The sequence below is a fragment of the Polyodon spathula genome, chromosome 2, assembly GCF_017654505.1.
Source record: "Polyodon spathula isolate WHYD16114869_AA chromosome 2, ASM1765450v1, whole genome shotgun sequence".
NCBI classification, from domain to species: Eukaryota; Metazoa; Chordata; class Actinopteri; order Acipenseriformes; family Polyodontidae; genus Polyodon; species Polyodon spathula.
Window position 1 is genome coordinate 18,983,457 of NC_054535.1, and position 24,866 is coordinate 19,008,322.

The following is a 24,866-nucleotide window of genomic DNA, read 5'->3' on the forward strand; positions in this document are numbered from 1 at the left end:
AGGGCATATTGATCTCCTTCATGACAGGCCTACTGGCAGCTTGGATGTTCCATTTGCAGTTGTGGCAGGGGTGTACGTGTGTTGCTAGCATACTTTTATTATATGGCTTTAAGAAAGGCTATGAAGGATGAATGTCTGCAGCTAAAACTAAATATGGGGGTATAATTAAAATGGATGGCAAACAAGCCGTGTTTTCTGATGAAGAGCAATTCAAACACCATAGTACAGTAGTAGTATGAGCATACCTATTCTCCTAACAGGGATGCAGAAGCAAGCACTTTTCATTGGCAGCTAAAAATACCTGATATCACTTGATATCACAAGTATGGGGGATGCAGAAAACAGACACATTAGATATCTTTTCTGTGAGGTTTAATCTAATTTTTTTTTTTTTTTTTTTTTTTTTTGCTATATAGATTTCTAAGAAACCACTTTCTAAGAAACCTCTTCCAAATAATGTATGATGTATTAATTAGTTCAGGGTATAAGCCTCTAGTCTGCTTCCATCAAATTTGCGTTATGTTTATGATTTGCGAGCTATAATAATAATAATAATAATAATAATAATAATAACCACAAAACAAACAGAAAAAACATTAACATGTCAATAACTGAGTGCGGCATCACCAAAAAAATGAAAAAAACGCAAACTCCATAACAACCAACCGGCAGTCGCTGCACTAAAACCAACCCTCTGTTCTCCCCCACTGCCACGCCCCATCTCTCGAAGTACGCCGAGAACTGCACGTATGCAAACCGTATCACACCCCGCACCACAACAAAGGAACCTTCCACTTGCACGCGGTTATTAACAACGTTTTTTTTAAAGCAGATATATCGACAAATTTAACTCTTGTGCAACACTATATTTGCATATGTCTGTTTAAAATATTGTGTTAATTATTTTCCATTCAATAGCACTCTTGCTGCGGTGTCTGAAAAGGTCTACTTTGCGCCAAATGAACGTGATGAAGCAACATGCACGCGCAGCGCATTAATTCAATGCAAATTATCGCTGTACGACGTGAACTGGTCCAGGGTTGGAATGCAAAATTAAAGATAACCAATCGCTTTACAGATAAAGCTCAGAGACCGGCCCCTTCCAATATAGTAACCAATCGCTATCAGAGTGGGCAGGTACGATGTATACAGCAGGCAACTGCCTGCAGCACTGCGGGAGTGAAATACAAAGTGAATGAGGTCTGTTTGTGAATGAAGGAAAAAGCGAAAGTTAGATTTAATTGCAAAAGTATAATAACTTAGATTATCACCAAATTTAAAATAAAGGATTTATTCAGGTTTTAGCTAACACTAAATTTGGAAATGTAAAAATTACTGTGTGTATTTATTTTATACCGGTGTAGCACCGTTCGTCCCAGGAAGAAATATCGACTAACTCAAGGAATGCAAAGTAAAATATATATATATATATTTTTTATTTTAATGTGATAATTTTTGTTTAAAAAAATGTTGTTTAATGTAGTTTTCTGAAATACTGGTAGGCATACTCGGTACGACGAGGTCTGTACAACAAAGAAGAAATCGAATTAAAAACGGAATTAGAAGAATAAGTGAAGGGAATTGAGTCGAGATAGTAAAACAAAACGTTTTTCAGAATTGAATTTGGCTTGAATTAATGAACACAACTGGAAATAGTTGCGAATGGTATGCTAATAAAATTTATGTTGAAGTGCGGTACGTTCTAGGACGGCTGCAGCCAGTGCAAGTCAAGCAAGATGTGCAACAAAGCACGTCAGATTCTGGTCGGGAAAGGATTTCTCTGTGTTACTGGAGATGTCAACCTAAAAGTTGAGGAAATAACTAAATGGCAATGGAAGTCTGGAAAAATAAGAGCAGTTTCTCACAAGGATGCTTCAGACCAAGATCTGAAAGTAAGTTTCTTTTTTTGGTATACATTATTTTTTATTACAATACCTCTCTCTCTCATACATAGAATGTAGTTATATATTAATTACAGAGAATGCAGAAGAAAAAAAAAAAACAGGTAAATATTACATTACTTTCCTGGAAAGGCGCCAAGCCACCTGTTTTACAGCTACGGAATAATTTGTTGGACAATAGAAATCTAGGAAAAAAAAAAAAAAAAACTATCACAACAAACCGGAGAATTTTAGAAACGTATGCTAACACTGACATTTGTGAATAACCCGTGTTACTATCTTCACATTTATACAATATTTATATTTACTCTGTATTGCTATGAATTTTAATATGTTGATTGGCTACCGGTGCATATGTATGCTATTGATGTAATATGTGGCCACATTTTTTAAAGAAACATTCTTCTCTGATTTAAAAATAATACCAACAGCAGTAAGATACATTTAAAAAAAAAAAAAAAATCAAGCATATAACAGCTGCTCTAACTAAGCGAACTTAAACCGGGGTCGTACTAAAAGGAAGACCTGGATGACTGAAATGATTGCCTGCAACTTACTCTGACAGACACTAGAGACTCCAACAGTAGTGTCTGCTTTATTTACTGTGTTACTGTGTTTTGGTAGGCACCTCTTTTAATCGATCAGTAATTGTGAAATACACTGTTTTGTATACATTTTTTTGGAAAAATACTGTTATTAATACAGTCTGCAGTGGGCAAATGCCAAAAAAAAAAAAAAAAAAAAAAAACAGAATAGTATTTTGCAAATTCTTACTGGTATGATGGGTATTAAAATATATTTGAGCAATGTGGCAAACACTGTAGTTACACAAGTCACTGTTTTCTATCTAATTTTACTTGTAAGATGGCTATTACAAACGTTATTAGGGAATATGGCCAAGAAACACTGTTTTTGATGGATTTCTAAATGCAGGTGTATACTCAGACAGTGACCTTATGGTCACAATTTGCAGAAGGATCAGGTTCATGCACCATCTTTGGCTGAGACATAACTTTCTTTTGTTGATGAATTCTACACTGAACAAAAATATAAACGCAACCATTACATTAAAGAAAAGTGTTGGCCCCATGTTTCATGAGCTGAAATAAAAGATCCCAGAAATTTTCCATATGCACAAAAAGCTTATTTCTCTCAAATTTTGTGCACAAATTTGTTTACATCCCTTTGCCAAGATAACCCATCCACCTGACAGGTGTGGCATATCAAGGAGCTGATTAAACAGCATGATCATTACATAGGTGCACCTTGTACTGGGGGCAATAAAAGGCCACTCTACAATGTGCAGTTTTGTCACACAACAAATGCCACAGATGTCTCAAGTTTTGAGGGAGCGTGCAATTGGCATGCTGACTGCAGGAATGTCCACCAGAGCTGTTGCCAGAGAATTGAATGTTCATTTCTCTACCATAAGCCGCCTCCAACGTCGTTTTAGAGAATTTGGCAGTACGTCCAACCGGCCTCACAACCGCAGACCACGTGTAACCATGCCAGCCCAGGACCTCCACATCCAGCTTCTTCACCTGCGGGATCGTCTGAGACCAGCCACCCGGACAGCCGATGAAACTGTGGGTTTGCACAACCGAAGGATTTCGGCACAAACTGTCAGAAACCGTCTCAGAGAAGCTCATCTGCATGCTCGTCTTCCTCACCAGGGTCTTGACCTGACTGCAGTTCGGCGTCGTAACCGACTTCAGTGGGCAAATGCTCACCTTCGATGGCCACTTGCATGCTGGAGCAGTGTGCTCTTCACAGATGAATCCCAGTTTCAACTGTACCGGGCAGATGGCAGACAGCGTGTATGGTGTCATGTGGGCGAGCGGTTTGCTGATGTCAACGTTGTGAATAGAGTGCCCCATGGTGGCGGTGGGGTTATAGTATGGGCAGGCATAAGCTACGGACAACGAACACAATTGCATTTTATTGATGGCAATTTGAATGCACAGAGATACCGTGACGAGATCCTCAGGCCCATTGTCGTACCATTCATCCACCGCCATCACCTCATGTTTCAGCATGATAATGCACGGTCCCATGTGTCCTGGATCTGTACACAATTCCTGGAAGCTGAAAGTGTCCCAGTTCTTCCATGGCCTGCATACTCACCAGACATGTCACCCATTGAGCATGTTTGGGATGCTCTGGATTGACGTGTACGACAGCATGTTCCAGTTCCCGCCAATATCCAGCAACTTCACACAGCCATTGAAGAGGAGTGGATCAACATTCCACAGGCCACAATCAACAGCCTGATCAACTCTATGCGAAGGAGATGTGTTGCGCTGCATGAGGCAAATGGTGGTCACACCAGATATTAACTGGTTTTCTGATCCACGCCCCTACCTTTTTTTATTTTTTTATTTTAAGGTATCTGTGAGCAACTGATGCATATCTGTATTCCCAGTCGTATGAAATCCATAGATTATGGTCTGATGAAATATGAACTGTAACTCGGTAAGATCTTTGAAATTGTTCCATGTTGCGTTTATATTTTTGTTCAGTGTACATAGAGACACAGATTGATTTTCAGGTTTTTTTTTGTTTGAAGTTAAAATTAGAAGCCCTTCCTCGTTTATAACTTTATACAGCACGCACTTCTAAAATGGAAATACATATACAGTGTATACTCAGAGTACTGTATGCACACCCTTTTTCCTATGCAGGTGTTTGTGGAATTTGACCATGAGAAACTGGAAAACAGAAGATGGATTCGAGTTTACGAGCCTCCGATGAAGATTTTTCTCGTGGAACACTCTCTGACTTTCGCTGCACGGAAATGGCCTGGAAGTGCTACAGATGTGCAATGGCCAGCCGTGGTATGAGCACTAAATATTATTCATTTGGACCACTGGAGTAAGATCTGTAGGATTATTACATGGCTGTTTTTGACTTGGTTTAAAATAAATAAATAAATCTTTACATTCCAAAGAAAAACTTTTTGTTATTTTATATTTCAAAAACCTAATGTCCAGGGTTATATAAACTCTTTTTAAGTATCTGCCTTGACCTTTGAGCTAATATGGCTGCTATATTGTGGTCATGTGAGCTTTTGGACTAAGTGCTTTTGGATAAATACTTTATTTACTGCACAGCTGTCTCTTCAAACTATCAGATTCAGTTGCGGGTGTTGTCATTTAAATATGACATTTCTACATAGATAGGTCTGTCAGTGCTGGTGGTGATGCTTTTGTTCTTTAAAATATAAAGCAGTTTTTTTTATATATACAGCAGGATATGGTTATACGCCCGTGCATCTTCTTTTTCAGCTATTTAGACCTTTGGTGGACAAGGCTGGAGTGGTCCTAATTCTTGTGGAATACCTCTTATTTAAGGAAAGATGCTTTGTATCTCAAGGGACCTTGCAGTCAGTTCAGGTAAAGATGGTGTGGCACATGAATTCAAGACACCATGTTTTTTGTTATTTTTTTTTCCAATGATTTGAAGCCCTAGAAAATGATATTGTTATATTTGCAGCCAGCCTTCAAGTTACAATACATTATTGTATCTGTTCCAATGCATTCAGGAATGTGACTGCAACCTGGTGTCCAGGAAACATTTACAGGATTTTGATTGCTCACTAATTTCGGTTAAGGACTTGCAAGAACTTCAGAAAGAGGTTGAAGCCTGGCAAAGGAAACATTCCTATGTGCAGCTGCTGTTGGAAGGTAGGGAAAGAGCTCAGTTCCTCAGTGAAAGCTTTTTTGCGAGTAACCCAAGATTAAAGATGTCTTTAAAGATCTACACAATTGTGGGTGAACGCAATTGATTTTTAATCAGTTGACTAAAAACCTGTTTGGAAACATTTTCCTGGCAGCATTGTGTTTGTGTACTATGGAGATGTTTCATCTTATGATTTATTTTTATTTCCTTTTATTTTAGGAACTCTAAACTTAACTGGCTATAAAGTAAAGGTCTACTGTATGGAGTCTTCAAGCCAGTGGTGCTATGCAACCGTTAAGCACCAAGATCAATATACTCAGACTTTGCAGGTCCAAAACGAACAGGTAAAGCTGATTGTGAAATGTGGAATATATTTATTATCCAGAAGCCTGTTACTTAAGAAAAATAAACACAAATAGCTCTGCCAGCATGATAGTGTTTTTTTGAAAGATGGTTTATTTTAAATAACAGAAACTCACTGTTGTAAGGTGTTGGTGTATATAACATGTGACCGATACAATAAGGCTTGTACGAATGTTAAATGTGAAAAAATTAAAAATAGCAAAGCATAAAATATCTGTGACTTGGAGGGTTTGTGGAGGTTGTGGATACAGAAACATAAAACTGATGGTTCAAAAATAGAAATATAAAACAGGACACACAACAGAACCTATCCCAAGCAACATACTGTATTCCTGTAATAAATTGAGATAAAATCACTGATCCAATTGATTGACCAAAAGGGGCTGAAATTGATAGCACAGTCAAAAATATGCACCAGTTTATTCATATAGTTCATCTATACCACTGATGTAATTGTAAGACAAAATAAACTGTATTTGAGAATTGATTAACAAGATAATGTTCTTGATAATGATAATATATAATATATATATATATATATATATATATATATATATATTATATCTAATATATATTATCAATAAAAAGAGTTAGTCAAACCTTGGAATGTCTTGCAATTGGGACGAAACGAACTTTAACTTCAGGAATCGGTTTTGCATCTTGTAAGTGCATTCAAAAATTGTCCTGTAAAAACGACTAAGCATTACCTTAAAGGAGAACACATAACGTAAATTTAACGAAACAAAACGAGGATGTTACACTCACACACACATGTATTGTGTGTATATAAGTATGTGTGTGTGTGTGTGTGTGTGTGTGTGTGTGTGTGTGTGTGTGTATATATATATATATATATATATATATATATATATATATATATATATATATATATATATAAAATTATTAGGGGTGCAAAAATTAATTGATGCATCGATTATTGATCCTGTGTCCTTAGATTTCCAGTGCTTTGATTATATATTGGTGAATCAATGCATCAAATTAGAACCCAGTTTGAAGTCTCCTGCCTTGATTGTGTGAGAGTGCTCTTCTTTTAGTGCTAGTATGGTAGATAAGGGTGTTGCTAGGATACACATTTTAGGCCTCTACATTTTGTGTTGGATAAGCCAATTCAGAAGTAGGCCTATTGTAGTGTTCATGTTTTCTTGATTTTAAAAAATTAAGGCAATACGTTTTTTGTTTTTGTTTTAAATGTATTAAATCTACCGATTTTGCCTTTCTTTTGTTTCAAAGCATGTTGTGTTTGGATTATATGGCAATGTTATATAAAATAAGCTGAATTTAGTATGATAGTTAAATTAGTCCAGATTTGTGTGATTATTTTAAATGTTTTGCCTTGCTTTTTGACATTAAAATGTTAACACTAATGAACAACCATAGTTCAGCTACAAATTACTTCTGTTAAAATACAGTACATTTTATTATTATTATTATTATTATTATTATTTATATTATTATCATTACAACGTTAAAGGTACATTGATGCGGCCTCACGCATATTCTTTTCAGTTGTTAAAACCTCAAGTCATTTATTTCTTTTTTTTAAAATTGGAAGTGTTCTGAAAGTTCAGCCTTTGTGAAAGTTGTGACTACGAAGTTAGGTGTGTGTGTGTGTATATGTCACATATATATAAATTAGTATATTTTATACACAAAACACAGTGGTTTGCAGAAGAAAACTTGCAAAGAAAATGTACAAAATTAAATTTACTGGTTGTATAAGTATTCAGCCCCTTAAGTCAGTACTAGGTAGTAGCACCTTTTGTAGCAATTACTGCTATGAGTCTTTTTGGAGAGGTCTCTACTAGCTTTGCACAGTAGGATGGTGAACTGTTTGCCCATTCTTCACAGGAAAATTGCTCCAGTTCTGATACGTTTGTTGGGGATCGTATATGGACTGCAGTCTTCAAGTCTCGACATAAGTTTTCATTTGGGTTCAAGTCAGGACTTTGACTGGGCCACTCAAGAACATTAATTCTCTTCTTGGTCAATAACTCCAGTATGGTTCTGCGCTTCGGGTCATTGTCCTGCTGAAATGTGTATTTTCTCCCCATTTTCAGAGTCTTGGCTGAGTCAAATGGGTTTTCCTCAAGGATTCTCCTGTACTTTGCATCATCCATTCTCCCCTCTATCCTGACAAGCTTCCCAGTCTCTGCTGAAGAGACACATCCGATAACATGATGCTGCCACCACTATACGTGACAGTTGGGGTGGTGTTGACTGGGTGATGTGCAGTGTTGGTCTTGCGCCAGACTTAATGCTTGGAAATTAGACCGAAAAGTTCAATTTTTGTCTCGTCTGACCACAAAACCTTTTTCCACATGTCTGCAGTATCATCTACATGCCTTTTCGCAAACTCCATACATGCTTAAAATGAGGCTTTTTGACTAATGGCTTCTTTCTTGCCACCCTTCTATACAGGCCAGCTTTGTTGTAGGGACCGGCTTATTGTTGATGTGTGAACACTGACTCCCATCTTGCACAGAACTTTGCAGATCTCTCAAGGTCATTGCTGGCTTCAGAGTGACATCCTGAACCAGTTTCCTGCTTGCCCAGCTGCTCAGTTTGGGAGGGCGACCTGATCTAGATAGTGTCTGAGTGATATGATGCATCTTCCACTTCTTAATGGTGGACTTCACTGTGCTGAATGGGATAATCGGCGTGTTTTGACATTTTCTTGTACCCTTCTCCTACTCTGTGCCTACCACTTTATCCCTGACTTGTTTTGAAAGCTTCTTGGTCTTTGTGGTTGCTTTGTTGTTTTACTATGTGAGTTGCAGCTTTAAAGTCTTTATATAACCAAGATAAATTATCTACAACTTAAACCACCGTTTCACTAATTTTGTGACCTTTCAACAAATAATTTGCACCTGAACTGATTTAGTGCTGCAGTAGCAAAGGGGTTGAATACTTGTGCAACTGAGATTTAATCTGTTTTTCTCTGTAAGTCTTACTTATTTATATTCTATATGCATTTTTTAACTTTATCAATGTGGAGTAGTTTGTGTAGATTCTACATGTAAAGTCTAATTTGAAAGCGTTGTGGAGTACGCTCAGGTGCGAACAAGATGTGAAAACTTTGCAGGGGCGTGAATACTTCTACAAACCATAAAGGGCTTGAAATAAATTTGTGTGCTAGGGGGATTTCACCCCTGTGCTGTAGCCAATATATCTCCCATACAGCCTATGCTACAGGGATATTGTGTGTGTGTGTGTGTGTGTATATATATATATATATATATATATATATATATATATATATATATATATATATATATTACTGCATTATTATTCACACTGGTGTTGCTGTAAAATAGGCAGCTTTCTGGAGACCTAACAGCTGTTCATCACTGTGAGACAGCACTGTCCATTGCTTTTGCCGTTGCCTTTTTCAAAGCTATGTTGTGTGTACTGCCACTAGAATGTCTTAATGTAGACGTTTTATAGCAGTGGCTAGCAAAGTTGCATAGAGACTGCAGACTGAACAGCTCATTTCACAGTTATCCAGCCATGGGTAAATCTTCAGCCAGTCTGGCAAATATGTATATTTTTTTCCTTTCCCTTCACTGCTATCATTTGTTTGTGTTGTACATCCTGCATTGTTTTCGTTTAACGGCTCTGGCAAACTTTTTTTGCCTGCAGCAGAAGAATCAGCTGACTCATCAGTGCAAGGTGCTTTTCTTTTCAACCAGCGCTCCATTTTTCTATTTATTTATTTATTTTTTAATCTAAAGTGACTGCTTGCAAAATAACACCAAGTAGATTTAATATAGACTGTTTAAAAACTGTTTACTTACTGCAGTGTACTGAGTTTCTATAATGCTTAAAGATGGCAGCTGAGAATCAGGTACGAGAGAATATATATAATGTGTGTGTGTGTAAGGATCAAAACAGCAGCTCCTGAGCCTCTATTTAAAAGTTTTATAGAGCAAAAAGTAAACAAGCCACATTATGCACATGCATACATAGTGATCTCTATGGAAGGCCATCTGGGTCAAATGCATTGTGCTGCTTAATGATTTTTAAGTAGATTGTATATGTTGTATATTTTTTGTGCAACGATCTGTTATGTGGAATCTGTTATAAATTCCCTCCTTCATTGTACAACGCCATCTTCATGTTTGTTTTATTTGAAGTGTTTAAAGTTATATTTCAATTTTTGGTTTGCTTGTTCAGCTACACAAAGGCCCAAGTAAACCTCATGTCATTACTTCATGGCAACAGGTCTATGGCCACTGTTTACCGTGAAGAAATGGCAAGGAATTAAAATAAGTAAAATGAGGTGTCAACTTTTATGCCCTATTTATTTCAGGAATAAACAAAACAACATTTAACCTGAACTGTTATTTTGCATCCTTTGTTTTGTACTTAATTCACTGGAGTAAAGTGAGTCCCACACAACATAGTCTTTACTCCTGGGACACTTTTTCTATTTAAAGTGTTGCATATTGTAAGGTCGTACTATAAAATAAAGGCAAAAGCGCTGGCCACGCTGATCCGACTTTCTCACAATTTGATTTGCTCTTGTAATGCTGACATTTGCATATCCCAATTACAACATTATATATACACCCATATGTTTATGGCTTTATCAATAAACAATATGTTACATATTTTAATATTTCAGCAGAAACCGCCAGTGGGAAAAGGAGGTCTAGTAAAAATGTAACTGACCTTGAAGCAAAAAAAGGAAGATTTTGCTGCGAGTTCTCGACAGAAAGACAAACCCAGTCTACTAAGGCTGAAACCAAAGACTCAAATGAAAGAGCAATGGGTTTTCCCACAGCAGCATACAATGGAGACAACGACAGGTCCATGTTTATGAAGGAGCAGCCTAGACCTGTGGAGGCACAGACTGGAGTTCATGAGAAATTAAAGGCATTCTGTCTTCTAAATCAGCAAGTGGTAGGTAGTAATATTTGTCTGTTTCATCTCCTTCTAAGGGGTATAACTAACCTAGTATTCATTGATTTTTTGGGGATGCATTCCTAATACTAATCCATACCATGTATATTTTTTGATAATACTGTAGACCATGCCATCAATTCCTTCTCATGTCAGCGGGGTACTACTGGGAAGCACTGCTTCAACTCCTGGAACAAAAGAAAGATTGCAACAAACACCCCTGCCAGCACACTCGCCTCCCAGCATCCAAGTGGAAACTCCTCCAGGGTATGTGGTCTTTGTAATAGTGGAGACAATACATACATTAACATGTATATCAAGTTGATTACATTTAAATATTAGTATTGTGTTTTCAATATGATCAAATAATTTCACATTTGTCAATCTCGTGATATGTTTTATGAAAACATATTGTATGAAAATATCAAGATAAAAGAATCTGTGGATGAAGACAACCTGGTTAAAATGTTTGTGAAAAATCAAAAAAAAATTTCTTTTGTATTACTTTTATTTAGTACTTCTGTTAAACCATTTACTGCAGAAGTTAAATTAACATGTAAAATTGCTTTATGTGGATATTATATTTTTATTTTACAGAGCTGCACCCCAGAATGAAAATCATTTTCTAAAGGATATGTGTGAACCCAGCAGAGGATTACAACCAAACTCTTTGTTTCGAACGGAGTTCAGCAAAACACAGAATCCAGTTGAAGCAGCATTTACCTCGTTTTTCACACAACAAGCTACCAGTAAGAAGCTGCAGCAAATACAGTCAAACACAGGCAGCTTCCTGACCATACAAGCAAGCCATGTGAACCACAGTTTCAACCTCAGTAACTCTAAAGTGGAGATGGCCCCTCCACCATCCCTGGAGCTGAGAAAATTGTTTGAAACAAGTTGTCATGCGCAGAAACAAACAGGATACCCAAATCTTCTGAATGGTACATCTTCTAAACGTACTGAACAAGCAGTGGGGTGTCCTGCAAACCAGGAGCAATGTAATCAAAGCACTGTACCGAATGCGCGCCAGCTTTGTAATATTGAAGACAGAAACGTTACACGCCCCCCTGCGTGTGGTGATAAAGAGAGCTCCTGGAATCACTTAAATGGGAAAACTCTGGACAATCAATGGGAGCTAAGGCAAAAGTCGGAGGAGGAGGATGACAAAGATGTACTAAAGGCTTTGCTTGAGAGTGGCAGTCCTGCTGGCATTAACGGTTGGTTTTTACAACATTTTTTATTTGTTGTCCCTTAACTTATATTCATGTGTTATTTTCAGAAGGTATAGTTTCACTACAAACCAAACAAACTTCCATGAGATAGGGATATAGTGCAGGGCTCCAGGCAGTGGCTCTTAGGCCAAACGTTGTGGCCGGCAAATTCAATTGTGGGGCGCCACTTTAAGAGCAAGCTGTTTGCGTCCATATTCAACTGATTAAAATGCAAGAAAAATACTAAAATGATAAAAAAAGCAAAAATGTAATGTTTGTACTCACTGGTTTGTTGTCTCATCAAATTCTGCAAAGACAAAATATGTTTTTTTCTTTTGTTTATTATACTTTTTTTTTTAAACCATGTGCAACATTTTACAACTATTTATCCTCATCTAACATCTTATCCCATGATGGCTAAGTGGAACACTGCTGCAGCAGAGTGATCCTGGTTTCATACCCTGAGGGCTTTTTTTTTTTTTTTTTTTTTTTAGGAGGGGGGAAGGGCAACATACCTGCACTACTCTCAGTGAAAAATAATTCCACAAATGAATTAATACATAAACAGATTGCCATTACAGTCTATTTTATTTTAAAATAGTACTATATTGTACACATACTAATATAAGCATTTTATTTCTATCATTGTAAACATACTGTATTTGTCAATCTTCATGTTTTTTTTTAATATAGCGTTTTAAATAATAATAATAAAAAAATGTAAATATCGTTAATAGCAAACTAGGTTAGCAACACAAAAATTGGGGGAAAAAATCATTGCATTTTTTGCCAGGGAAAGTTTGTCTTGAAATGCTTCTAAACAGTAAATGTCACACTTCTTTTTATTTTTTATTTTTTTTTTTTAAACATCCCAACAAGTACACACATTATATGCTGCTTATTGCTACTAAGCTCCTGTTAGTTTAAAATCACACAACAATTTTTTATAATCCACTAATACCTTAGTGACTATGGTGTGGTTATTTTTATTTTTTTTGTGACTTTACTAGATTGCTGCATTAAAATGTTAGATTCATGTGTTAAAACAATATCATTTATTTGCTAATTTACAAAAAACATGAATACCAGTAATACCTTAAGTTTAAAAGGTTAGTTTGTGCGTTGCCAGAAGCTCTCAGGTAGTCATTTCTGGGTTTCTTTGTAACCAATAGAAAGTCAGCTTCTTCCACAGCTAGCCAATAAGAAGTGATTGGGGTAGGACGTAAACACTTACTGAATTCAGTTTTCAGAAAAATGCGTGACTCTATAAATATACCCAGAGTGTCTTTCTAGCAACAGAAGGAACATAGGATAAATAAATAAATAAATAAAAAAACTACTTGTCTAACAGGCTAATTATAACGGCAAAATTTGTTGTCCCTCAAACAAATCTTGTTGTCCTGGTTGTCGGACGATACGAATTGCACGCCCCTGACATTGCATGTATTTCTTGCTAAAAGGTCTCAATACCAATTCAGTAAAACTTTAACTGTTCATCACCAAAGTCCACAAGATCATCAGGCCATGCATCATGGCAGAAAATTTAAAAACGGAATAATTTGGGGTCCTCCTGAAACCCCCTCCTCAGTGGAAAGCTTAATCATGTTGACAAACGTGTACTCAAACCCCCTAACTGTGATTGCAACTGTTTTTTCAGTATGTGTCTCTATGGCATTTTTAAAAATGTCATGGGTCAGGGGGACCTTAAGTTTAATAGCCTGAAATGTAATGCTGGTAAATCTATTGCTGATGACTCTGCCCCTGCTGCTGTGGATCTGGCTCTGGTTGGGAATCCACTTGCTGCAAAATCTTCTAGAGTTTGTTATTTTTTAGTGGCGCTTGTTTCATACTTTTAATTGTCAAGACACAATTCTCAATTGCTGCAACAGCTTGGGAAAGAATTAGACTATTTTGGAGTGTAAGGCTAAGCTTTTATACCTCTGAGCAGGGCCAGATTAAGTTTATTGGGGTCAGCAGTAAGGACAAACAATGTACCTGATAAATCTAGTTCATGAAATAGTATCTGCTTATATCCACTTGTTTCTTGATATTTGTAAATGTTGTAAAAACATATTTATTAAACACATGAGACAGAATGAATGTTCTAATATAACTATAAGTCAAATACATCAGATTTACAGTGATTTCTTGTTTTTTTCTTGGCTGTAAACATTCTTCTGTCATGTTTTGACCCCTCCACTCCCCAATGATATCCAAGCTGTACTGCACAGTATGGTGGGCTAGTAAGTCAACAACACGAACTGCGTTTTTTATTGTGCTTACCCGATCATGTTCCCAGAATCTAGCAATATACAGTATTTTTATGTTACAGGCGCCAACCACCACCCCCACCCCCCAAAAAAATATTTTTGTTGCGGTCTGGAGCCATGTAATGGAGACGTAATTGCACTTCCTTTGTTCATCTGAGTTAGTTCCTTCATTCATTAGTTAGAGGTAATAGATTATGCAATAAATAAGCGAAATGCTTGTAATGAAAAATCACAAATGAACCTTTTCCTCCTATAGCAAAGGCCTCTAAATCGATTTTGAACGATGCTGAGGAAGTGAAGAGACTGCAGAGATCTGGAGAGTGCTTTCTTCAGGATGCTTCCTGCAATAGCATCGCTCCTCAGCTTCATAAGTGTAGAGAATGCCGTCTGGTCAACTACCGCAAGAAAAGCCGCAGTGATGAGGATGGTTCTGTCTTCTGCAGGTTCTTCCATTTCAGAAGGTAGATTATTTTTTGACAACATTGACATACCTGTTGAGCAGCATTGGGGCAGAGAATGTAGAGTATTGTTGTTGTTTTTTTTTAAATTAATCTTTTCTAATGTCTGTCAACATTTGCAGCGATAATTACTTGTGTATTTTGTGAGCTTATTTACATATTTAAGTCCTATTAATTTGAGGCCCCAGTGCACTGTAATCACTCCAGGTTCATTCTACAGTATTGGGTTTTCTTGTCTTTTTCAGCTGTATTCAGCTCCTTAAGCATTTAGAACACTTTTGATATTTTTAATCCTGTGTTTACTTATTTATTTATTAACTCATTGCTATTTGTTCATTTTTTTGCAGGCTGCAGTTCACTAAGCATGGTGTTCTGCGGGAGGATGGTTTTTTGACCCCAGACAAGTATGACTCTAAAGCACTCAGCCTCTGGATGCCTCAGCCTAGCCGTGTGAAAGGACTGGATTTGGAAACTTCCAAGTATATATTGGCCAACATTGGGGATCAATTTTGTCAGCTGGTCATGCAAGAGAAAGAAATTATGGCTTCAATAGAGCCATATAGTAAGTATTAATAAGTTTAGTTGACACTTTCTTCTTTACTGTAGATCCTTTTTGTCATCCAGGGTTTTTCATTGCTGTGGAAATCTGATGAAATTTGAAATTTGTTCTCCAAACACAGATTTGGGATGCAAGCGAACTGAGTTTTTCGTTCCATTTGTTTTCCTAATTAAGTTAAGACTCAAACTGTTATGCACTGCATCTTCTTTCTATCCAGGCAGGTGGAGTTTTGAAGCCTCAATACATGCATACAGTAGTACAGCTACAGCAGAAGTAGTAAAACAATTCACCACCATTTTTGCCCATTTTGTTAAGGTATTAGATCTCCTACCTGGCAAATATAAAATCCAAAAGTATCTTTTGACAAAGACGGTGCATATAAAGTAATAATTTCAAATCAAAGTCTTGGAACACTTGCCCTTGTTGTAAACATTAGCTCTCACTTATGTATTTATTTTTACCTGGTATGTTTTTTAAATATCTGTCTGTCATGTCCCCCCCCCCCCCCCTCCCCCCCCCCCCATTTGCTCTTTTCAGAGGAAATTGTTTGGAAGCGTGCAGTCAGGGTGTACGGGACATGTGTGATGTCTGTGACACCACTCTCTTCAATATCCACTGGGTTTGTCCAAAGTGTGGCTTTGGAGTGTGTCCAGACTGCTTCAGGATAAAAAAGAGCAACAACTCAGATGGTAGGAAGCATGCCTGAGTAATTCACGTTAAACAATGGCAATTATTATGACCATAGAAGAGTATGTATGTTACCTGTTGTACTGTTAGCTATTGGAGAAGGCCAAAATAATTCTCTTCCGGTTCTTAACATCTAATTGATCCCAGAACTGCATCTGGATAGCTCTTGAAGGACCCTTGTGATTCCAAAAACGTAGCACCGATATCATGACTTGGCAACCTGATCCATACACCCGCCAAACTGTGGGGAAAGCTAAGCATGTGCAGTCCTCTTTGGTAAATGAACCAACACTGCATGTCATTCATACTACATATTTAACGTTCATTGTAATTGTGATGTGAGGGACATTTTAATACTAATTGCGGAGAATTGATCCTGGCTTCCATGCACTAATACAGGTCATGTCCATTTTTGTGTTTTTGAACAGATACGAGAGCAGATGTTTTCTCTTGGATGAGGTGTGTGAAGGGGCAGCTGCATGAACCTGATAACTTGATGCCAACGCAGATCATTCCTGGAACAGGTACAGTTTGTGTGCTAGTCTGAAAGCAGCATACCATCTTTTGCAGTGTAGAAAGTATATACAGAAAAAAATACCTACACAATAATCTAGTTATCGGGTTTAGTTTGCATGTTTTAAATATGTGTGAATTTGTAATCGGTCGTCTTGTATTGCAGCGCTGTATGATGTTGGTGACATTGTTCATTCTGTGAGAGGAAAATGGGGAATCAAAGCAAACTGTCCCTGTTCAAACAGACACAGCAAAACCAGTCCAAAACCAGCTGTAAAGGAAGAGCAGAAACAGCAGGTATTGAATTCAGTTCAGGAAGTAATGTATTAACTCAATCCATCAAACTGAATCAGCTGGACTAAGCAATTAATGTTATGTAGAATAATGAAGTTCAGCCAGCACTGACTGCATGTCATCAGCTTGAATTTGGCTGCATTAACACTTCCAAGCTTTGCTGGTGTAACCTGAGAAAAGGTACTAGTGTGTTACATTTGCCAAGTGTAAACAGAGTAAATGCATGTTTATATTTTTATTTTAGTTTTTTGAGTCAAACATGTTTTTTCCTTTTTGTCCCCTAGAATGTAATCGCTGCCATAAGTCTCTCATTGAGGCCTTTATTTCACAAGCAGCCCAGTGACTTGGTCCCTAGCACTTCAACCAAGACAACTGACACAGCAACAAACCCAGCAAGCAGCATCCTGCACCAAAACCCTTTCAGCTGGATAACGGAATTTGCAAATCCGAGTGTAAACAAAGAAAATAAAGGTGTGTTTTTGCTGTGAACTGGTTAACCATGAAGGGACAAAACAAAACAAAAATGACGCTGATTCCACTGCAAAGAAAATGAAGTCAGCACCTTTTTGGATGTCCCTGTTCTAGCCACATTTGATTGAAATCTGTAAGGGGAGCAAATACTTTTGCAAGTAACAACAATATAGCTACCTTAAAAATAGGAAGCTTCTTACCAAATCCAAAATGCAGATCTATTTTTGTGTCCAAATCACATTTTTTTTACATTCCATACCGATTCTGTGTTTTTTTTTTTTTTTTTTAAATTTTTACATTATTTCATATATCTGGTTTTAAGCTTATATAAGCATATATTGGAGGCACAATTAGCTGCCAAAGCCTCAAATTCAGTATTCTGTCAGTGATGCATGAGGAAAAACAAAGTGGGGGGTGGTGGGAATGTGCAATTTTTCAGTGATCTTTTGGATTCTTAAGGAAATGTGAGTGAGGCATACAAATCCTTGTCATTGACTGTTTCGTAACGGGTCTAAGTACTGCTTAAATACAAACTTAGAACAAAAAACATTTAAGAACATAAGAAAGTTTACAAACGAGAGGAGGCCATTCGGCCCATCTTGCTCGTTTGGTTGTTAGTAGCTTATTGATCCCAAAATCTCATCAAGCTTACTTAGACATGAATAAATGCTAAGGTTGTTGAAGTATGCTTTTAATGGACTATAAATTTATGGTTGGGGTTTAGAACTGCCACTTGTAATCGTTTGAAAAGCCCCTCCATATGCTCTGATTTTATTATTTATTTTTTTCTTTTACTTTTACAGATAAAGTTCTCGCCTCAACAGTAAAGAATGAAAGCAAAGCAAGCAGTTTATTTCCATCTCTCAATTGTTTTCTTGCCAAGCCTGGTTCCACCCTTCAGACCTTTAACAGTCTGGTTTTAACACCAGTGACCAACAGTAATACAGGCAGCCTGCGCAGCTTATTGAATGGAGGACAGGTACCTGGGCATTTTGCAGTTTTGATTATGTTCTTTGTTAGAATGTCGGTTTCATTATACTTTGGTACAGCATACAAATATTTCACTTTTTTGTTGCTATTAAATGTGTTTTTAACGCAGCTTTTTTTTTGTGGCACGTGGTCTTCACTCTAGTAGCATTTGGGTAGTTCAGTGAATACCATACGCTCTGTAACACAATGTTGCATTTACAAAACTGTCAATGTTCTAATGCATGCTTTGTAAAAAATGCTTTGCCCCAGACTGACAGTGGACAGAAGAGCAGACCAAAAATCCTTGATGACATCTTTGCTTCAATAGTCCAAAGTAAAGTTCCCAGTGACTCCTCCAGAAGAGTGGATGTGAAGGAGGCTGTGAGACAGAGCACAGTGCTGAGCCAGGAGGTGCCGCACAGCTGGCTCTGTGACAATCGTCTGCTGTGTCTCCAGGACCCGACACACAAGAATAACTGGAACATTTTCAGGGAATGCTGGAAGCAGGGGCAGGTGAGCTGTCAATTTGTAACCAGGGCTTTTGTGTTGTAGAAGAATGTGCTACTCACTTGAGCCACTTTGTCCTGTGGAACACTTTTAAGAGAGGTTAGTTCTCCGATGTTAATGATGCCAAGAAACAATTTACAATTAAATGTTATGGTTTTTTGTTTTTCTGTTTTTTTTTTCAGTAAAATAGATAATAAAATGTATTTTATAAAACAAACAAAAAAGGTAATCATACCGTTGTCAATATTTGTCTTATATATTATGTATTTATTTATTTTCTTTCCTGGTCTCTGAACTGCTTTTAATGTTCATTCAGCCTGTAATGGTGTCTGGAATGCACAAGATTCTGAACTCAGACCTGTGGAAGCCGGAGTCGTTCAGAAAGGAGTTTGGCGAGCAGGAAGTGGAGCTGGTGAACTGCCGCACCAATGAAATTATATCTGGAACCACGGTGGGGGACTTCTGGAATGGCTTTGAAGATTTATCAAGTAAGGCTTTTACATTTATTTGCAATACTGCTGTTCACACATCCATGTGACGCGTAATAAAATATATCGTAAAATGAAACAGACCTTATGGCTACTTGATTTCTTACATTCCTATAAGTTTTACCTTGAATACATACAGATGAGTGGAATATCAATCCTTGACTTGGTACCATTAAGTTGTATTTATTTTTTTGCAAACGTAATATCGATCCACAAAAAGGGAATCAAAACCAAACCAGGTAACTACAGACCAATAAGCCTGATTTGTATTATATGTAAACTTATGGAAACTATAAGATGATCCAAAATGGAAAATTAATGGTAACAGTATCCAGGGAGACAGTCAGCATGGTTTTAGGAAAGGGAGATCATGTCTAACTAACCTGCTTGATTTTTTTTGAGGATATTTTTTGTACACAACTGTAAGTCACCCTGGATAAGGGCATCTGCTAATAATAATTGTAATAATAGTAATAATAATAATAATAATAATAATGCAGAAGTGCTTTGGGGTGCAGCAGTAATAAAGTTATTGCATGCATAAGGGGATAATGGCTTTTTGCAACAAGAGTATTTACAAACAAAGAAAATCCAGAAGTGAGGAAATTGTACCAGATGCTTTTAAAAGTTCTGGTTTGAGGAAAGCCTTTCCCCTTGTTAATCGAATAGTTTCCTCCCGTAGAGCGACTTAAAACAAAGGAGGGAGAGTCAATGGTCCTGAAGCTGAAAGACTGGCCCCCAGGACAGGATTTCAGGGACATGATGCCGACGCGGTGAGTGGCTGCTCAGGCTCTGGGATACACGCTAGTGGTGATGTTACCAAACTGTAAGAAATGCACAACATATCTGTTGATCATGATGAGCAGTATAGAATAATATAAATAAGCACAAACTCTCATTAAAACACATTTAATTGTTGTAGCATTTTCATTACATATTGCTGTACTTAACTGAATTTCTGATGCTTTGGTTCCCTCTGGCAGTAGAAATATGTAATGAATCTGAGGAGGAGCAAACTATTAGATTTTTAAAGAACAAAAAAACAAAAACAAAACTTTGTGTAAATAATCATAATAAGCTAAATGTTGCTTTTGGGTTTTATGTTCCAGATTTGATGATCTAATGAACAATATACCACTTCCAGAATACACCAGACGAGTAGGCAAACTGAACCTGGCATCAAGACTTCCTGATTATTTTGTTCGACCTGATTTGGGACCAAAGATGTACAATGCATATGGTGAGTTGTGTTGACTTCTGTGAAATATTCAGAATGCTGCACAAAGGTAACTGGAGCGGTTTGTCTTAAAGCTGTCTTAAACTGAGGCTATATAGAATTTTTTATTTTTATTTTATCAGGCCTGATAACGGATGAGGACAGGAAGTATGGGACAACAAATCTCCATTTGGACATATCTGATGCTGCTAATGTTATGGTATATGTGGGAATCCCTAAAGGAGAAGCCGATCAGGAGAAAGGTAAGGCTTTGAAAATGTGCTTCTACAAGAGCGCAAGTCCATTGTCTTCAGAAGTTAAACATACTTCTGATGGTCACTTTGGGTTTTGTAATTTGAAGCCCAGTAATTTTCTTATTTATATGATTTCTGTGTCAAATGCTGTGCTTAAAACATGACTGAAGTGTGTGTTACTGATAATAAACTTTGCAGATCTTGTTCTGAACACAGGTAACTGATATTTTTGTTCATTTTGCACATTGTTTGAAATGCAAGGAAAATATTAATTTGTCAAACATGCAGTGAACAAAAGTACTTTGTGTTATACCTTGTTATTTTTAACTAAATTCAACTACATGTTCAGTACAAGTGTGTTATTCTTTTTCAAACCAATGACTTGTGTCTAACTGGTTTTATGTGTAAACTTTTCCTTTCCACCCTTAACAGCAGTGATACAAACCATAGAGGATGGAGATGCAGACGAGCAGACAATAAAACGTTTGGTTGAAGAAAAGGAGAAGCCTGGAGCTCTATGGCACATTTACTCTGCAAAGGACACTGCTAAAATCCGACAGCTTCTTAAAAAGGTGAATCTTCTTCCATTGGTTCAACACACAGAAGCGGAAAAATGGATGTTGTTAGCCAGCTAGAAACATTCCTAAACAGAACACTTGAAGGATCTTATCACTGGTTCCTTTGGTTTTGTTTGTTTGCCTATTGATTTGACATTGCTGTTGAGGGGGTGTGGGAGGAAAACTGCTGGTTCTTGGTGCTTAATACTTGTGGTTTAATAATGTGGTGGTGTGTGTTTTTGTTTTTGTTTTGTTTTTTTCAGGTTGCAGATGAACAAGGACATGAGAACCCACCAGACCACGATCCAATTCATGATCAGAGCTGGTATCTGGACAGGCCCCTGAGGAAAAGGCTACTCCAGGAATACGGAGTACAGGGCTGGGCTATTGTGCAGTTTCTTGGGGATGCAGTTTTCATCCCAGCCGGAGCTCCACATCAAGTAAGAATTCCTTGTACAAAACGAAGGAATTGATGCCTGCAAGGTCCAGTAAAGAGTACAACAGGCTTGTGTGTGTGTCTATCTATCTATCTATCTATCTATCTATCTATCTATCTATCTATCTATCTATCTATCTATCTATCTATCTATCTATCTATCTATCTATCTATATATATATTATATATATATATATATATATATATATATATATATATATATATATATATATATAAATAAAAATAAAATAGAATAATTTAGGTTATGTTCAAAATAAAAACACATATTGTAAAAGGCAGTCAAAATGACTCCTTTAGTAGTTCTAGGTAGACGAGATATAACTTCCTTATTTTCACGGTCCTGCCTTTCAAACGCCGTCAGGGTATTTAATACATGTATTTAGGAAAAAAAGTCAGAAACGGACAACCACATAACTCCGACACGCAGAGTAATTTTAAATTTGAAAACTGTCAAAATGACTGACTGCCGTGGTTCTAGTGTTAATTTATATTTACATACATTAATATTTTATCTTTTGTTTGTTTACAGGTGCATAACCTATACAGTTGTATTAAAGTGGCTGAAGATTTTGTGTCACCAGAACATGTGAAGCATTGCTTCCGCCTTACTCAGGAATTCAGATACCTCTCAAATACTCACACCAACCATGAAGATAAACTACAGGTAATGTTAATCTATTGAGGAATATAAACTAATTCATCCCAGTATTGTTAACCTCTTATGTACAGTGCCTATAGAAAGTGTACACCCCCTTTTCCACTTATCTACACACCACACTCCACACTGTTAAGGGGAAAAATATATACATTAAAAATACAAAACTGAAAGATCATAATTGGATAAGTCTCCACCCCCCTGAGTTAATACTTGGTGGAAGCACCTTTGGCAGCAATTACAGCTGTTAGTCTGTTGAGATAGGTCTCTACCAACTTTGCACACCTAGATTTGGCAATATTTGACCATTCTTCTTTACAAAACTGTTCAAGCTGTCAAGTTCCTTGGGGAGCATTGATGGACAGCAATCTTCAAGTCATACCACACATTTTCAGTTGGATTTAGGTCGGGGCTCTGACTGGGCCACTCAAGGACATTTACCTTTTTGTTCCTTAGCCACTTCAGTGTAGCTTTGGCTGTGTGCTTTGGGTCATTGTCATGCTGAAAGGTGAACTTCTGTCCCAGTTTCAGGTTTCTTGCAAGGGGCAAGCCTCTCTGATCAGTCTCCTTCTTGGTCGGCCCTCCAGTTTGGAGGGACGACCTGATCTAGGCAGGGTCTTGGTGGTGCCATACACCCTCCATTTCTTAATAATCGTCTTGACTGTGCTCCAAGGGATATTCAAGGCCTCTGATATTTATTTATACCTATCCCCTGATCTGTACCTTTTTCAACAACTGTGTCCAGGAGTTCTTTTGAAAGCACCTTGGTGCTCATAGTTGGGTCTTTGCTTTGAAATGCACTACCCAGCAGAGGGAACTTACAGGAACTGCTAAATTTATCCTGAAATCATGTGAATCACTACAATTTAACACAGGTGGAGGCCACTTAACTTGGTGTGTGATTTTTGAAGGCGATTGGTTACACCTGAGCTAATTTAGGATTGCTACGGACACTTATCCAACGAAGCTATTTCAGTTTTTATTTTTAATTTAATTTTCTACAAATTTGTAGAATTTTTTTTTTACTTGGAAGTTGTGGGTTAGGATGTGTAGATACATTTTTTTTTTTAATGCATTTTAATTCCAGGCTATAAGGCAACAAAAGGTGAACATTTTGAAAGGGAGTGTAGACTTTCTATAGGCACTGTATGTAGTGTTTATTAATTCACAGTGGATCATGGGATATGTTTAAAGCATGTGTTCTTTAATGTAAACTACAGTGACAAGAGTGCATCTTAGATTTGAATGAGAAAAACACTGCCAATTTAGTTTGTATGAGTTTGTTCTTTACTGGGGGATGTGAATGCACTTCAGTCTGATTAAAACCCCAACCCGACTCCAGCTCCGAACAGATTTACATGCAGGATATATGTAGAGGATTTGGGAATTGATTCCTGACCAGGGTAGCGTCAATCCTATTTTGGGATATGCATACAAACAAGGCAACTGAGCCTGACCTCTTGTGCTGACAGAAGAATGAAATTCACATACCTTTTGTGGGGCCCTACCAAATCCTTTTCTGCACTTAACCTGTGCATGAGTATTCTGCATCCCTGTTCATCGTGACCTCAACGTTGTCCATTTCAGGGAAGGGATAACACACTTATTTTAAAATACAGTTTAACTAGTTTGAGTACCGACACACATGTTCTACTTTTCTTTTTTTCCAGGTAAAGAATGTTATTTTCCATGCTGTGAAAGATGTGCTTGGAATGCTGAAAACACATGAATCAAGCATAAAGCCATAAGAAGGTTTCCTACAGGAATTAACTTTGAATAAAGAAAATAGTGTGGTTGTATTATACTGACAGTTATAAATGTGATTTACTAAGTTAACACAACTGGGTATTTTGTTACTGGTTTTTATTTATTGTAAATTTTGGTGTTGCAAAGAATGTATGGATCAGAACCACAATTAAATGGTTTGTTGTTACACATTGTGCATTTATTTGTTTGATCCTAAGAAAACATTCATCTTTATTTTCACTTGTTTATCTTTTAATGCAGGGGGGGCCTGGTTATTTTTTTTTTCTTCCTATTACTGAATTATTTAAAAATGTTAAGTACTGTGCAATCATTTTTAAGCCAGAACTTGGGATCAAATTGATTGGCTTTTATTTTGTAATGTTGAAGTAAATCTTTAAGGAATTTGAAATATTTCTCTTGTGTAATTGATTTAATTATGGGTGTGACAAATGTATAGCTGTTGTGTAATTTAAAAAAAAAAAAAAAATTTCCTTTTCGTCACCGTTACCAGGTTATTGACATTTCTCAGCCCAAGTGTTTGTAAGGATGAGAATATAGGTCACTGTGATCTACTGAGCTGCATCTTCAGATTAAACTTACTTTAAGAACATTTGTTTCAAGCTATTTTTCCAGTCAATACTTTGTTTTTCTTCCATATTTAACCTACATGCATGTATGTGCAAATCTTG

The 24,866-nt window shown here is 37.0% G+C and overlaps 2 protein-coding genes across 2 annotated transcripts; both read left to right on the plus strand.

The window, feature by feature from the left end:
• The first annotated feature begins 1,167 nt into the window (after positions 1-1,167).
• LOC121331060 (lysine-specific demethylase 3A-like) lies at positions 1,168-6,354 on the plus strand. Its single transcript, XM_041278210.1, has 5 exons — positions 1,168-1,892; positions 4,583-4,735; positions 5,186-5,293; positions 5,443-5,584; positions 5,799-6,354. Exons 1-5 carry the CDS (start codon positions 1,737-1,739, stop codon positions 5,996-5,998), a joined length of 759 nt encoding a protein of 252 aa, XP_041134144.1. The 5' UTR covers positions 1,168-1,736; the 3' UTR covers positions 5,999-6,354.
• A 3,538-nt stretch (positions 6,355-9,892) lies between these two features.
• LOC121331054 (lysine-specific demethylase 3A-like) lies at positions 9,893-24,785 on the plus strand. Its single transcript, XM_041278197.1, is given in 20 exon segments — positions 9,893-10,865; positions 10,993-11,132; positions 11,463-12,082; positions 14,603-14,807; positions 15,152-15,366; positions 15,901-15,924; positions 15,927-16,052; positions 16,479-16,574; positions 16,730-16,860; positions 17,142-17,328; positions 18,132-18,307; positions 18,568-18,810; positions 19,121-19,292; positions 19,975-20,065; positions 20,402-20,532; positions 20,652-20,771; positions 21,195-21,334; positions 21,583-21,759; positions 22,306-22,440; positions 24,102-24,785. Coding segments are annotated over 20 exon segments (3,342 nt in total). The 5' UTR covers positions 9,893-10,730; the 3' UTR covers positions 24,180-24,785.
• Positions 24,786-24,866: the final 81 nt, after the last annotated feature.

What these genes read in the sequence shown, in the direction of transcription:
- LOC121331060 (XM_041278210.1), top strand. Translation starts at nt 1,737, where the DNA reads ATGTGCAACAAAGCACGTCAGATTCTGGTCGGGAAAGGATTTCTCTGT. An exon ending in GGACCTTGCAGTCAGTTCAG is followed by an intron (nt 5,294 to 5,442) that starts GTAAAGATGGTG and finishes CAATGCATTCAG; the next exon opens with GAATGTGACTGCAACCTGGT. An exon ending in TGTGCAGCTGCTGTTGGAAG is followed by an intron (nt 5,585 to 5,798) that starts GTAGGGAAAGAG and finishes CTTTTATTTTAG; the next exon opens with GAACTCTAAACTTAACTGGC.